Source organism: Hyperoodon ampullatus, assembly GCF_949752795.1.
Source record: "Hyperoodon ampullatus genome assembly, chromosome: 3".
NCBI lineage: Eukaryota > Metazoa > Chordata > Mammalia > Artiodactyla > Ziphiidae > Hyperoodon > Hyperoodon ampullatus.
Genome location: NC_136916.1, coordinates 179,470,169 through 179,485,812, shown reverse-complemented (window position 1 = coordinate 179,485,812; position 15,644 = coordinate 179,470,169). Strand labels below are relative to the sequence as shown.

Genomic DNA, 15,644 nt, shown 5'->3' with positions numbered 1-15,644 from the left:
TGGAATGGGCCTTGAAATCACTGAAGGGAAATGACTGACAGCTTCCAATTCTATCTTGGTTGCCGGCAGCGTGGCCACTCCCGCGGGGCCCTGCCCCCTCTCCAGCCGCCCAGCTGGTCCCACCTGCGCCCCACAACCAAGGGCAGCAGCCAGGCTGCAGGGTCCCTCGTGCACTCTACACTCGTCAAGCCCCCCACACCCTCTCACGTCCCCACCTCGGGCGTCCACACCGAGGATTCCTGCAGCTGGGCAGGCCCCCAGCCAGGGCGAGGGGCAGGCTCCCTCCTCCAGGCGCCCCCATCTCTCCTCACAAGACCCCGGGGTCGACCCCCACTCCTCTCCCCGAGGGATGGGGAGGAGAAAAGCCACCTGCCCCCAGGACTCCCTGCAAGGAAGGCAGGTGTCTCTGCAGCCCCCGCCCCCCAGGCCTGCAGCCTGCACCTCGGCCTCGGGAGGGAGGCGCCCTCCGGTCTGGTGCTCCAGGTGGGGCCTGGGAGCCCACTGCTCTGACGCGGGGGCCCAGCTGGGTGGGGAGCCCCACCCCACGCCCGGGCAGCCTCTCCTCCTTCCCTCTATCGGGTGACAGGTGCGGGAGGGAGACAGCCATCCAGCGTCCTCCACATCTGCTCGTCTGGGGCTGGCCTGGCTCTCTGCTCTGGACACTTCCCTCCTCTTTGTGGGTCGTGAGGCACTCTCGGGGCTCCCAGACCCCAGGTCTCTCCCACGCCAGCTGCAGTGGGGTCCCCGCGCTGGTCCCCCTCCCTTGGGAGCCTGCAGGGGTCTGGGCGCCCGGGGTGGCGCTGGACGTCTGGTGCCCCGTGCGCGTGTCAGGTCGGGTCAGGGGGCGGCCGGTGGCCCTTTTAAATATGTTCCGAGTCCTCCTCCCTCGGGTGTGGGCAGGACGCCCAGGTGGAGCTGGTGCAGGGACGGCACTGGCAGGTCAGTCAGCCAAGCCTCGCAGCTTCTGTCCTGCGGGTCCCGGCCCCCGGCCCCCCTGTGAGGACGCTGTGGGGGCCGCCGGGTGAGGCGCTCAGGCCCCACCATGATTCTCGTGAGGGAGCCTGGAGGCAGAGCCCCTGGTTCCGGCCAAGTCTTCAGAGGACGCGGCCCTGGCCGACACTTTGGCCGTGAGCTCGGGAGACCCTGGGCCAGAACTGTCCCGCGAAGACTCTCCCAGACCCTTGACCCACAGAAACTGTGAGATGATAAAGGTTTGTCTTTTTTTTTTTTTTTTTTTTTTTGCTGTACGCGGGCCTCTCACTGCTGTGGCCTCTCCCGTTGCGGAGCACAGGCTCCGGACGCGCAGGCTCAGTGGCCATGGCTCACGGGCCCAGCCGCTCCGTGGCATGTGGGATCCTCCCGGACCGGGGCACGAACCCGTGTCCCCTGCATCGGCAGGCGGACTCTCAACCACTGCGCCACCAGGGAAGCCCGGGTTTGTCATTTTAAGCTGCTAACTTTTGTGGTTATTTGTTAGGCAGCAGTTGATAATTAGCATACAAAAAGTTGGCCAAAATGTGGAACAGTATTGAACTATGAGACAGTAATTTCATGGGACAATTTTGGGGATCAGTTTGCCCATGTGTAGTGTGTTGAGTGTAGAAATACTCTGCGCTCCAGTGATGCCCCTTGGGTCTTCCTTGGGGAACATCCATGTGTGCATGGGGGCACGAAGACAAGGGTCATCACTGCAGCAACCTCTGTTTCCTCAGCATGAGACCAGTGACCAAAATTCTGCTCTGTCCTTCCAACAAAAGACTATGTTGTCCTGACCATACGTGCACTGTCTTCTAGCTTAACCGGCTCGACTGCCCACGCCCTGCAGTGAGGGCGGCCACCTGCAGGGAGAGGCGATGATGAGCCACACATCGATGGGGCTCAGAGGCCAGCCAGGCACCCTCCCGTCATGACAGAGATCCACTGCAGATTTACAATACCCTCTTGTATCTCATTCCAGGAGTCTTGCAGTTCTGTTTCTACGTTCAGCATTTAATGCCATTTGGGATTTATTTTTAGAACAGGGTGAGGTTGGGGCTCAATTTACCCTTTTCCTCCTCTAAATGGAAACCCCAGCCCCACTGAAAAGTCTGTCTTTTCCACAATGATTGAGGCCTCTAAATTTCAGTGCGTAGTTGGGTTTGTTTCTGGACTTCTGGTTTTATTCCACTTGTCCACTTGTCCCTGTACAAATACCACGTGGTTTAATGGATGTAATTTGATATAATACTTTGATATACAGAAGGGCAATTTTCCTCTTCTTTTAGAATTTTTTTAAAATAAATTTACTTATTTTTGGCTGCGTTGGGTCTTCATTGCTGCACATGGGCTTCCTCTAGTTGCGGCGAGCGGTGGCTTCTCTTGTTGCGGAGCACAGGCTCTAGGCGCACAGGCTTCAGTAGTCGTGGAACACGGGCTCAGTAGTTGTGGCTCGCGGGCTCTAGAGCGCAGGCTCAGTAGTTGTGGTGCACGAGCTTAGTTGCTCCACGGCATGTGGGATCTTCCCGGACCAGGGCTCAAACCCGTGTCCCCTGCATTCGCAGGCGGATTCTTAACCACTGCGCCACCATGGAAGTCCTTTTTAGGATTTTCTTGACTATTCTTGTGCAGTACCTCTTCCAGATGACTTTAGGGTCAGCCTATCACGTCACCTGAAAATCCTGTTGACATTTTGGTGGGGATTAAATCGACTTTACAAATTGACTCGTGAAGATTTTAAGTATTTACAACGTTGTATTCAGGTGGGAATAGGGCATTTTCTGATTCAGTTAGAGCTCCTGTCAGTCCTACAGTCAAGGTTTAAGGGTTTTTGAAAAACGTGGTCTCGGGAATTCTCTGTTGGTCTAGCGGTTAGGATTCCGGACTTTCACTCCTCTGGCCTGGGTTCGGTCCCTGTAACTGAGATCCCGCAAGCCGCGCGGCCAAAAACAAACAAAAAAATGTGGTCTCGCACATTTCTTTTCAGGCTTATTCCCGGGGACCGCATGGGTGTTTCGGCGACCGTGAATGGCATCTGAAGATAACTGAGGGCGCGGGTGAGAGGGACACAGAAACGTGATGACACCGGTAACCACAGGTGGCACAAGTGACCGTCAGGGGGTGGGGAGACACGGAGGGGGGGGGCCACACAACAGGGAGCGGGGTTGCATGGGGGCGTAAGGGCACCGCCACACGGAGGCCGCGGAGCCTGCCCCCAAGCCCGAAGGGAGGGGCGAGCGGTCCCGGGCGAGGGTCTCCACTCTCAACCTGCGCCGATTCGTCGCTGAGCTCTGCTTCTCAGACCCCGCCTGAGGCTCCGCCCACAACAAGGTAAGCCCACAGTCCCTCGTCCCGCCCACAAGGCCCTCAGGTCCCGCCCGCCAATCCCTGCTCTCGCTCCTCAGGCCCCGCCCACAAACCGCGATCCCGCCCATCTGGCCCCGCCCCCGCAGGCCGCTCAGCCTTTCCTCCTGCTGCTGGCGCGTTGGTGTTGTGGCCTGTAGGTCCCAAGTTCCGAGGCCTGGTGGCTGCGTCCCGGCCCGGAGGTCGCGTGTTCGAGTAGTCGCGTCTTTGCCGCGGCCCCGGAGCCCGTGCCCGTTCCGCAGGGCGCAACCGTGGCGGGCAGCGCCGTCCTGGCCCGCGCGGCGAATCTGCCGCTGGGAATCGGCGGGCTCAGCGGCGGCGGCCTCGCGAGAGTCTGGGCGGCGCGGACGCGGCTGCGGACGGGCCCGCGGACGGGCCCGGCGGACGCGCGGGCCGGCGGGCTGACTGGGACCGGGGCCGGCGGGCGGGGGCCCGGCCTCGAGCCGCCGGCATGACTGGCCGCGTGTGCCGCGGCTGCGGCGGCACCGACATCGAGCTGGATGCGGCGCGCGGCGACGCCGTGTGCACCGGCTGCGGCTCGGTGCTCGAGGACAACATCATCGTGTCCGAGGTGCAGTTCGTGGAGAACAGCGGCGGAGGCTCGTCGGCCGTGGGCCAGTTCGTGTCGCTGGACGGTGGGTCCCGGCGGGGCTGGCGGGGCGGAGGACCGGGTGGCCAGTGGCCTCCGTGCGTGTGCGGTTCTGGCTTTAGTAATGGAACTTACCGAAACAGGGGACAGGATGCGGCCTGGGGTCGGGGTCGTGGCCCATTCCCCTCAGTCGGCGCAGTCCCTTCGCTCCTTGGGGGGACAGTTGTTTGAATCTGGGGGTCGGGGACGTCAGCGCGTCCCCCTTCTCAGTCATCATGGTCGATTCAGCTCCTTTCGGGTTACAGTTGTATGAATTTAAACACATTTGGATTCGAGTAACACCACAGCGAGGATAGAGTTCCACAGCCCCACGCCTCCCCGCAGCGGCAGCTGCCCTCCGTCCCTGCAGTCTTGTTTTTCAGGAATGCCGCGTAAAGGGAACCAGCCCGTGGGCCACCTTCGGAGACTGGCATCTGTCCCTCAGCCCTGTGCCTTTGGGATTCGCCCAGGCTGTTGCGAGGATCTGGGCTCCTTCCTGTGCACGGCCCACGATTTGCTGAAGGACCTTTGGTTTGTTTCCAGTTGGGGGTGATTATGAATAGAGCTGCTAAAAACTTCGTGGGTGGCTTCTTCCGTGGACATAGGTTTTCATTTCTCTAGGGTGGTTACCCAGGAGTGGATGGTAGCTGTATGTTTAACTTTATAACAAACCACCAAGCGGATTTTCAATGTGGCCGCACCGTTTTGTATTCTCACTAATTGCTTCACCAGAACTTGGTGTTGTCTCTGTATTTATATATCTTTTGGGTGTGTTTTTAGTGTGTTGTGGTGCCTCATCTCCGTGTTAATGCATTTTCCTAATGCATAGTGATGTTAGACAGCATTTGAAGTGCTTATTTGCCATCCCTTAATCCCCCTTGCTGAAATGTCTGTTCAAGTAGTTTTTTGCTCATTTTATATTCAGGTTGTTTGTTTCCTTACTGTTGAGTTTTGAGCATTCTTTAAATATTGTAGTTACAAGTCCTTTGTTAAATATGTGATTTGCAGAGCAGTTGAAAATTTTGATTAAAAGTTTTAAAATTTGATGCAGTCCACTTTATTGATTTTTTTCCTTTCATAGATTGTACTTTTCTCTTGTTGCAGAGCCCATTGGGCTCTAGGCACGCAGGCTCAGTAGTTGTGGATCACGGGCTCTAGAGAACAGGCTCAGTAGTTGTGGCACATGGGCTTAGTTGCTTTACGGCATGTGGGATCTTCTCGGACCAGGGCTCGAACCCGTGTCCCCTGCATTGGCAGGCAGATTCTTAACCACTGTGCCACCAGGGAAGCCCCCTATAATAAGTCTTGAAATCAGATGTTGTGATTCCTCCAGCTTTGCTCTTCCTTTTCAGAATTTAGTTATTGTAGTTCCCTTCCCTTTTCATTCAATTTTAGAATAAGTTTGTATATATTTACAAAAAAACCTTGCTGGGGCTTTGACTGGAATTGCATTAAATCTCTTGATAAATTTGGAGAGATTTGACATTTTTACTGTATTGTGTTTTCCAACCCATGAGCACAGATGTCTCTCCATTCATTAGGTTTCCTTTGATCTTCCATCATGATTTGTAGTTTTCAGCATATAGCTCCTGTACATATTTTAGACGTTTACCTAAGACCCAAATAGAGCTATTGTAAATAGTATTTTTCAAAAATTCAGTTTTCAGTTGTTCATGGCTGGCATATAGAAATATGGTTGATTTCTGTCATTGGCCTGTTTCCTGAGACCTTGCTAAACTTTAAACTTATTAGTTCTAGGAGTATTTTTTAAAATAGATTCCTTGGGATTCTTGATGTAGACAATCATATTATCTATAAATAGGGGCTGTTTTCTTTCTTTTGTTTCTGTTTCTTGCTTTTGAGCAGACATGCTTGCCTTCTTCCCAGTCTTAGAGGGAAGCATTCACTCTCCTCCCACGCAATGTGATGTTAGCTATAGGTTTTTAGTTGTTTTTTTTTTTTTTTGCGATATGCGGGCCTCTCACTGCTGTGGCCTCCCCCGTTGGCGGAGCACAGGCTCTGGACGCGCAGGCCCAGCGGCCATGGCTCATGGGCCCAGCCGCTCTGTGGCATGTGGGCTCTTCCGGGACCGGGGGACGAACCTGTATCCCCTGCATCGGCGGGCGGACTCCCAACCACTGTGCCACCAGGGTTGCCCAGCTATAGGTTTTTGATATTCTTCATCAATAAAGTTGAGGAAGTTCTCTTTCCAATCCTAGTTCGCTGAAAGTTTTTATCGTGAGTGGATGATGAGTTTTGTTTTTCTTCTTTGGTCTGTCAGTGTGGCTGGTTTTTGAATGTTCAGCGTGCTTTGCATTCCTGGGGTAAACCCACTTGATCATGGGGTATTCTTTGTATGTGTTGCTAAATTAGATTTGTTAATATTTTGTTGGGGATTCTTACATTTATGTTTATGTGGTATATTAGTGTGCAGTTTTCTTGTAATGTCTTTGTCTGGTTTTGATATCAAGGTAATGCGCCTCCTGGAATGAGTTGGGAAATGTTCCCTTCTCTTCCGTTTTGTGGAAGGGATTGTGTAGAAATGGTGTTATTTCTCCCTTGACTGTTTGGTGGAATCTACTAATGTAGCTATCTGGGCCTGGAGGTTTCTTTTTCAGAAGTTTTTAATTACAGGTTCAGTTTCTTTAATAGTTGTAGGTTTTATTTATATTTTAGAATATCTCTTTTGTGTCGGGTGAGTTTGTCGTTTTGAGGATTTGGTCCATTTGATCTAAGTTGCTGAATTTATGCACGTAGAGTTGTTGGTACTATCCCCTTATTCTTTGGAGGTCCGCAGGATCTGTAGTGGTGTCTCATTTTCCTTTCAGATATTGGTGTTTTGTATCTTCTCTCTTTTTCCCTTTGTTTCTCCTGCTGGAAGTTTATCAATTTTTTTGATCTTTCCAAAGAACCAGTTTTGGGTTTCATTGCTTTTTTTCTCTTGTTTTCTGCATGGCACACGTCTTTGTGTTCTTTTTGTTGTTGTTGTTCTTTATTTTTTTCGTCCTTGTGTTCTTCCTGAGCAACTTCCTGGGACTGCTGTGGCAGAGTCTCCCTGGCGCTGTGTTTGCAGCTTTGTCACGTGTTGCCAAACTGCCCCCTCAGTCATCCAAGACTTTGATGCCTGTTGGGAAGAGAGTAACAACGACAGTAAGAAGGAATAATCATAGTAGCTGACACTTAGGGTTTCCCATGGGAGGCACTGTGCTGAGTGCATCCCTTGTACCTGATGACAGCCTGTCCTCACTGCAGACGACACAGCTGGGTGCAGAGGTGTCCTGGACGTGAGAGATGTGCTGCCACCTGTGGGCAGTGACGTTGGTCCCACGGCCTGTGAGCAAGGCTCAGAGCTGGGTGCCCTTTGGTGGTGTGATTGAAAGGTGGTATGAACCTGGGCTCACTCTCTGGAGGGCCCCCAGGGAAGCGCTGCAGGGGTTGTGGGTTCTCAGCTCCTGTATAGAGGGCGGAGAGGGAGGGGCGCCGCTGCCTGCCGCAGCCCCTCCCTCCCCTGGGTGGGTCCCTCCCAGACTCCTGGCCTCCTCCCTTCCCCATCACAAGAGCAGCCACCCTGCTTGTCGACTCTGGCTGCTGTCAGCCTCCCTGGTGCAGAGTGTGTGCCCAGCTGGCCCCCCAGCTCTTCCTTTGCTCCAGCCTCATCCTGGAAGCTGGGCCTTCTCTCTGGGGTGCCCTTGTGCAGGGCCCAAGGCCGCTGTCTTTCCTAAGCGTTCTTGCTTACTCTTTGAGAAGGAGTGGTGGATGGTTAGCTCCGCAGTTTACTTGAGAATATGTAAATTAGACGTCAGGGCCCTGTGGCCAGCGGCCCTGTCACCAGCTGGGCTTCTGACTGTGACCCAGGCCCAGGGTCCAGAGGCGAAGGAGCCCAGTCCCCCTGGGTCCCCTGGTAGATGTTTGAGGACCGGCAAAGTGTGAGTCCAGCGTCCCAGGCTGGACTCGCAGAGTGGTGGCAGCTAGGGTGGTGCTGGGGACGTCTGGGCTGTGTCTTTCTGTTGAAGGGCAGCTGGGGAGGGGATGGGCGTGGCTGAGAGAAGGGATGGATGTGAGGACTGCAGAATGGCAAGGTGGTGGGCGGGGCTGGGGCAGCTGGGCCTTTGCAGGCCTGAGGAGGGTCCCGCTGGGTCATGGGGGAGGGGCTCACCAGAGCGTCAAGGAGCTCAGGGGCAGAGTAGGGCTTCCTGGCACAGGCCCACACCAGCATCCTGTCCCTGGTGTCAGTGCTGAAGGTCTCGAGGACAGCAGGTCGTTCCCCTGGGTGTCCCCTGCAGTTGATGGTGCGCGGTGAGCCCACGGCCCCTCCCGGGAGCTGTACCTGCCGCTCCCCCAGGAGGAAGCCCAGAGGCAGAGGACCTGCTTTCCTGGGTCCTCCCCTTCCTCTTCCAGGGTGCACCCCCATGGGTTCCGTGACCACAGCTTTTAATCGCTGCAAGCTTTGTCCCTGAAGTCAAGGTGTATGTAAGTGCTCGTGCTCTCGTGGTCATGAGTAATGAGGTGCTTTCCATGTGTAACACGATGAGGAAGGTTTGGTGCCCAGCTCTGGCGGGGGTGGAGCCTCTCTTGCTCACTGGGGCAGCTCCCTGGGTCCTAAAGAACAGCACACCCACCTGCCCTCTGCCTGGCTTGTGCCCTGCCTGGAGAGGGTTCTCTCAGGCACAGCCTACCAGGTGTCCTGGCCAAGCTCTGGTCCTGGAGTTTCGGAGGTTCTGCATCTCTGTTTCTATCTTGTGGCCCCTCAGAGCCCCACTGAGTTTCTGCTGGAAGGGACCTGCTCTCAGGAAATGGCTGAGTTTTGTCCTGGAGGCACTTGGGTGAGACAGGACTGTTGTTCCTAAAATGTCATTTGCTGCTTTTATCACCTGCCATGCTGCATGCTGTGTGGTTTCCATAATCAGACTTTTAATCGTGACAAAACAGGCTCTTCAGTAGCTGTGTCTGGTTGAGAGAAGTTTCGGCTGCTGCCACTGTTTAGTTATTGATTCACCAACGGCAAGAGGTCTGTGTCCAGCCACGTCCTCATGCCCGGGGCTCAGTGTGGACTTGCTGAGTGTCTTTCGGGTGCCTTAGGGGAGTTATGCCCACGTCCGAGCTCAGGTCGAGGGGCCACTGGATTTCCCTTCCGTCCTGGAACCGCCCAGCTGGACCTCGTGCAGTTGTCCCCGCTTAAAAGGAGTTTCACAGCAGTGACGGAAACCCCTCGCTTTAAATAAAATGAATGCAGACTTGGGAAAGGTTTTGCTTCCCCGTGTGGGAGGGATCCCTGAGTGAAATGGAGGGCGGTGCTGTGTGCTGCTTTTCTGTTTGTGGTCGTGGGTGTTGGTGTTGCTGGCTTTGTCCTCAGTGCTCAGAGTGGCCGAGAAGCCCCCCCCGCCCCCCCACCAAGTTGCAGGGGTCAGGCCTTTGCACCTTCTTGCTTTTGCAGCCACAACTGGGAGGGGCACAGGTGCATCTGGGTGGAGTTTCCGGCCCCTCCCCTGCTGTCCACAAGGGGGCAGTCTTGGCCCGGCTGTGCTGACAAAAAACTGCAACTTCTACTTGTTAGATGCAGCTGGTTATATCTTGTTTGTTACAGGATCTTGTTATAGAAAACATCCAATGCTTTTAGAAGTAGAGGGAATAATATGAAGGGCGTCTGGAAGCCAAGCACACCGAGCATTGATGGTTTGGGTCAGCGGTGGTAACACCGAGCGTTGATGGTTTGGGTCAGCGGTGGTGGTGCTCAAGCCTTCTTTCACGCTTCAGGGGACCCTGGCCCCGTGGTGGTAGCTGTTTGAGATTTGCTGAATAAGCACTTTTCGTAGGCTCCACCACTGCTTTCCAGATGTTATCTACTGTACCCAAATCCCCAGCGGGTCGTCTTTGTTGAGTAAAGAATGTGCGTCCATTGGGCAAAGCAGGTTTTGACCTCCGCCCCCTCCCTTCCCCCAGCTGGCTGGACCCAGGAAGGCACCTTCCTTGCCAGGACTTAGTCCCTGTTGCTCCTGGGAGCACATAAGGGACTGAGGCTACGTACAGGGACCTTGGGGAGCACCAGGGTGGTGTGTGTGTGTATATGTGAGTGTGTGTGAGTGTGCATGGGGACAGCAAGCATCAGCTCCCAGAGCAGGTGGGGCCGGAGCAGCCCCAGGAGGGGTGACTGGGGCGTTGGGGAGAGACAGGGAAGGACAGCACAGCAGCAGGAGATAGAGGTCCTGGAAGTGCACGGGGGGGGTGGGGGCGTGCAGAGAGTGTGGTGGGGGGGTGTGAGGGGAGAGGGGCAGGGGAGGGTGTGACCCCTCAAGGTCCTGCAGTGCATTTGACGCTCACCCAGAACGAGTCTCCACGCGTACTTAGCAGCATCTTTGTGTGACCTGTCCTGGTCGCTTCCCATCTGGGTCTAAGCAGGGAGAGGTGGCTGGGAGGAAGGCCACCCAGGGTCCTTGTGCCTGCAAGGTGGGGTTTCAGGGGATTTATACCTTCACATTGTCCTTCTTCTAATGCAACATTATTGTAACTGCTTAAAACACGTGCTGATTTCCGTTAAAACAATATGGTGATTTTTTTTCCTTTTTCTCAAATAAAAGTTGGGCAGCACTGGACACAGGTCAAAATGTGGCTGTCCTCGTCGGGTGACTGAGGGATTGTGGCCTTCTTCAGTGGGTCCTGTGTCTAAAAGATCACAAATATAAAAATTCTAAAGTTTATAAAAGCTGCTCGTTTATAAAAGCTGCCACAAAATAAGGGGGTACAAGATGCAGACCCCCAGGCTCAGGCCGGTGAGCTCGTGTCAGGCTTCTGCAGAGTCAGAGGTAACACTGGAGTGTTGGAAGCTCCTCATTTCTGGGCCGGGTGGACAGGTCTCCCCTGGGCCCTGCACTGCTCCTGGCTCCTCTCCAGGCCCCCAGTGTGCCCTGCCTGGCCCTCTCTCTCCCCGCCCTCTATAGCCAGCTTCTTGAAGACACTAAGTTTGTGGTAACTTGTCAGGGCAGTGATAGAAAACCAACACACCCCGGGTGACAGCAAAACCTTCCCCAGGCACTGCCACCTCTCCCCAGGCTCCACATCCTCCTGTGAGAGAGCCCTGGGCTCCCTGCCAGTCCCCACTGGGGCCGGCGCTTAGACCCCACTGTCGGACCACAGGAGTTGGTGGGGGTCACTGCCCAGCCCTGGGCCTCAGCCCCAAGGAAGCTGCTGAGGCGGGGACGCTGGGTGCTGGGGCCACCGGCCAGCCAGCCCCCTGCTGTGCTCCCGGCTACTTCCACCTGCTCGTAGCCCACTAACTGCCCAGCCAGGCCTACTTGTTGCTCGTTTCAAAGTCTTCTTAGCCAATCTTATTTCTTTTTTTCCCAGCTGAACTTTAGAATCATTTTGCTGAGATCTTTAAAGAATCTCGTTAGTACTCGTTTGGGATTTGGTTGCAGTCCCAGAGAAGCTGAAGGCCGACTTGTTCTCCGCTGTCTGTGCTGGTAGCTGGCTTTTGGATGACCCAGAGGTCCCTACTGGCCCCAGGAGGTGGGCCGTGTGTTTTCCTCAGGGGCCTATTCTCGGACTTCAGTGATCTGGCTTCCCAGATCCCTGTCACTTCTGAGTTTCCATTTCATCCTCCAGCAGGCCCTGCACCCTTACCTCCCCCACGAGGCTAACAGTGTGAGGTCGTGTTCTCTAACTTCAGGAGCCTCTAATCCTTTGCACTGTACTTTGTAACAGACACACTGGCCTGTGGGATGCGCAGCGCTTCCCGCCCCCCGGCCTGTGCTTGGCCGCCTGCGCCCCTCACTTTAGCGCGGTGCTCGTTTGAAGATCGTGCTTCAACGCTGGGGTTTGTAAGTCTGGTGAACAATCCGGGTGTCCACCTGACTGTCTTCACAGGGTATCAGGGCAGAAGTCCCCGCCCTGAAGCCCTGCAGAGTGGAGTACGTGAGACGTCCTGGGGAGGCTTGGAGCTGGTGGGAGGTTCAAAACAGAGCGCCTGTAGGTGCAGCTATGGCTACGCTTTGGGTCCAGAGCTTCCTAGGTTGCTGCTCTGTGAGCGGGCAGCACACAGATGGGTGCAGGTGCAAGCGTCTCTTGCAGACCGGCTCCTGCCCTCCGGGAGCCCACCTCCGCCCCCGCACCGCCCCCGGGAGATGGATGCGATAATAAATGTGAATTGGCTGGCCCAGGGCCCGCAGAGGGCCAAGGTTAGGGGCCGGGCCGGGCCGGGCTGGGCCTGGGCTGTAGTTTGGAGAGCTGTGTGACAGTCTATTCTGGGACATGGTTAGAGAATGCAGATGGGCATGGTCCACGCCCTCGGCTCCAGGTCAAGGCCACGACCCTGTTAGCAGGGCAGAGGTGTGAGTGGTGCTGTGGGATGCTCGCTGCTGCCTCCTGCCCCGATCTTGCTCCAGAGACTGATGCAACGAAACGGCTGTTAACATAGATCTCTGCTCATGAGTCTCATTTGTGTCTCTAGGTGCCGGCAAAACCCCGACCCTGGGCGGCGGCTTCCACGTGAACCTGGGAAAGGAGTCAAGAGCACAGACCCTGCAGAACGGTACTTCCCGCCGTGGGTGCTGCTGGAAGAGGGTGGGCTCCTGAGGCGGGACGGGGATGTGGGACGAAGGATAGGAGTGACAGCCTGCCGTGACCCCCCCGTCCTTGTCACCAAGCCAGTGCAGGCCCCACTTCTGGGAGGACTTGTTGGCGGAGTCCCCTCCCCGGGTCATCAGGACCCTGCCTGTGTGCCCTCCAGTGCCCTGGGCCTCCTGCAGGGGCTCTCTGCCAGGGCTACTCTGAGGTCTCTGGACCCTAACGGGCCCACACCTGTTTGTTACAGTTTCAGTCGCGATAAGCACAGGAAAAACAAATTTATAGCAGTTTGATGTGTGGTGCCATTTTTGTTGTATTTTGTAACCATCCCAGTCCACAACAGATTGGAGAAATGTCTGTTCAAACCTTGGCCTGTTTTTAATTGGGTTTATTTGTCTTCTTATTGAATTGTAAAAATTCTTTATGTGTTTTAGATACAAGTCTCTCTTAATCAGTTATATGATTTGCAGAAAATTTTCACCCATTCTGCGGGTTTTTTCACTCTTGATGGTATGCTTTGAAGCACAAAGGTTTTTAATTTTGATGATGTGCGGTTTATTTACTCCTTTGTTGCCTGTGCTTTTTGTGTCATAAGAAAGATTGCCTGATTCAATCCAAATCGCAAAGATTTATGCTTATGTTTCCTTCTGAGTGTTATGGATTTAGCTCTTAGGTTGAGGTTTTGATCCACTCTGAGTTAGTTTTTGTGTCTAGTGTAAGGTAAGGGCCCTACTTCACTCTTTTGCATGTGGATATCCAGCTTTCTCAGCATCATTTGCTGAACAGACTGTATTCAGTTGGCACCCTTCTCAAAAGTCAGTTGACCATAAACGTGAGGGTTTGGATTCTCCCCTCTGTTCCATTGGTCTGTGTCTGCCCTTTTGCTAGTATCACACTGTTTTGGTTACTGCATCTTTGTAGCAAGTTCTGAAATCAGGAGGTGTGAGTCCTCCCAATTTGTTCTTCATTTTGAACATTGTTTTGTTGACTATTCTGAGTCCCTTGAATTTATATATGAATTTTAGGTTCAGTGTGTCAGTTTCTGCAAAGCAGCCAACTGGGATTTTAATAGGGATTACATTGACTCTGTAGATCCATTCGGGGAGTATTGCCGTCTTAACAAGACGAAGTCTTCTGAAACCTGAATGTGGAATGTCTTTCCATTGATTTAGGTCTTCCATAATTTGTTTCAACGATTTTTATGGTTTTCAGAGTATAAGTTGTACACTTCTGTGCTAAATTTATTCCTAAATATTTTATTCTTTTTGACTATTGTAAATTGAATTGCTTTTTTCATTTCATTTTTTGGTTGTTTGTTGCCAGTGTATAGAATAAATATGAGAGGTATTTGTATATTGATCTTGTATCCTGCAGCCCTTGAAAAACCCACATATTATAATAGTTTTTTTAGTGGATTCCTGAGAATTTTCTATATATAAGATCACGACATCTGAAAATAGATAGAGCTTTGCTATACTTTCCAATCTAGACACATTTTTTTTTTTTTTTTTTTGCGGTACGCGGGCCTCTCACTGCTGCAGCCTCTCCCGTTGCAGAGCACAGGCTCCGGACGCGCAGGCTCAGCGGCCATGGCTCATGGGCCCAGCCGCTCCGCGGCATGTGGGATCCTCCTGGACTGGGGCACGAACCCATGTCCCCTGCATCGGCAGGTGGACTCTCAACCACTGCCCCACCAGGGCAGCGCTAGACACCTTTTAATTTTCTTCCCTGACAGCCCTGGCTAGAACCTCCAGCACCACGGTGAATCCAGGTGTCTTATTCCTGATTTCAGGGGAAGCGTCCAGTCTCTCACCATTAAGTGTGATGTTGGCTGTGGTCAGCTCAGGCAGGGACACCCTCTGCTGGGACCTCTCAGACACTCTGTGAGGACGCTGTCAGGAATGTTATGGCACATAAGAGTGCCTCCGTATTGGGTGTGTCCCTAAGCCCCGCGATCTTCACTTGCACGCTGGGAAGATGGGCTTGGTGAGGTCCAGCATCCTTACCTATATGCTGGTCACCTTCTCCTTGGCTCCCGAGGACCCACCTCCTGTTGCTGCTGTGGATGGGAGTGGCCAGCACAGACTCGGCCAGCAGCTCCCCAGTCCAGTAGGGCTGACATCCACGTCGGCTGACTACCGTGAGGGCAGGTGGTGGGCTTCTAATTATGACTCGCATCAAAATGTTTTAAATTTTCCATTGAGCTTTTTCCTTTGACCCCGTGGGTTTATTAGTGTTGTTGGCTCTTCCAGCTTGATTCTTCTGTGTTTACAGCTCATACTCTGTTGGATTTCAGTCTTTTGAAATGATTTGATGCTTGCGTTATGGCCCAACATATGGTCAAATACAGTCAGTTTGGGCACTTGAAAATATTTTTCTGCAAAAAGTGGGGTGTTCTGTACATGTCACTTGGGTCAGATTTTCTCCCAGTGCTCACTGGTTTTGGTTCTGCTTGTCTGTCTGTCACTGAAAGGGCATATTAAGATCTCCATGATGATTGTGGATTTGTCCATTTCTCCCCATAGTTTTGTTGGTCTTTTGTTTTGCCTGTTTTAAGACTATGTGTATACAAGTTTGGCGCATACAAACTTATTTATTTATTTAGGCCGTGCTGTGCAGCTTGCAGGATCTCAGTTCCCCAACCAGCGATTGAACCCAGGCCACGGTGGTGAAAGCCCAGAATCCTAACCATTAGACCACCAGGGAACTCCTTAGTGAACACAAATTCACAATTATTCCTGGCTGGTAGCCTGAGCCTCCATTGCTAAAGTAGTGCTCTGGCCTTCAATCCTGCTTGTATTGGCCTAGTTCCACCTGCTTTCTTCTAGCTGGTACTATCACATAATCTTTCTTTTTCTCTGTGGCTGACTTTAAGATCTTCTGCACATGAAGAAGTTTATTCCCTATAGAGAATGTATCTATTTCCGGACTTCCCTGGTGGCGCAGTGGTTGAGAGTCCGCCTGCCGATGCAGGGGACACGGGTTCGTGCCCCGGTCCGGGAAAATCCCACATGCCGTGGAGCGGCTGGGCCCGTGAGCCATGGCCGCTGAGCCTGCGCGTCCAGAGCCTGTGCTCCGCAACGGGAGAGGCCACAACAGTTAGAGGCCCGCGTACAGC

General features: G+C 53.6%; 1 protein-coding gene across 3 annotated transcripts in view; it reads left to right on the top strand.

Moving 5' to 3' along the window:
- Positions 1 to 3,790: 3,790 nt before the first annotated feature.
- Positions 3,791 to 15,644, top strand: part of BRF1 (BRF1 general transcription factor IIIB subunit) — a gene marked incomplete at its 5' end in the record, with an annotated part of 70,824 nt that continues 58,970 nt past the window's right edge. For 2 of the 3 annotated variants that reach the window (XM_079700202.1, XM_079700201.1), the window contains 2 exons: positions 3,791 to 3,974; positions 12,411 to 12,491. In XM_079700202.1, the coding sequence (XP_079556328.1) occupies positions 3,791 to 3,974; positions 12,411 to 12,491 (265 nt within the window). The remainder of the gene's footprint in view (positions 3,975 to 12,410; positions 12,492 to 15,644) is intronic. The other variant, XM_079700203.1, reaches the window with a different exon arrangement.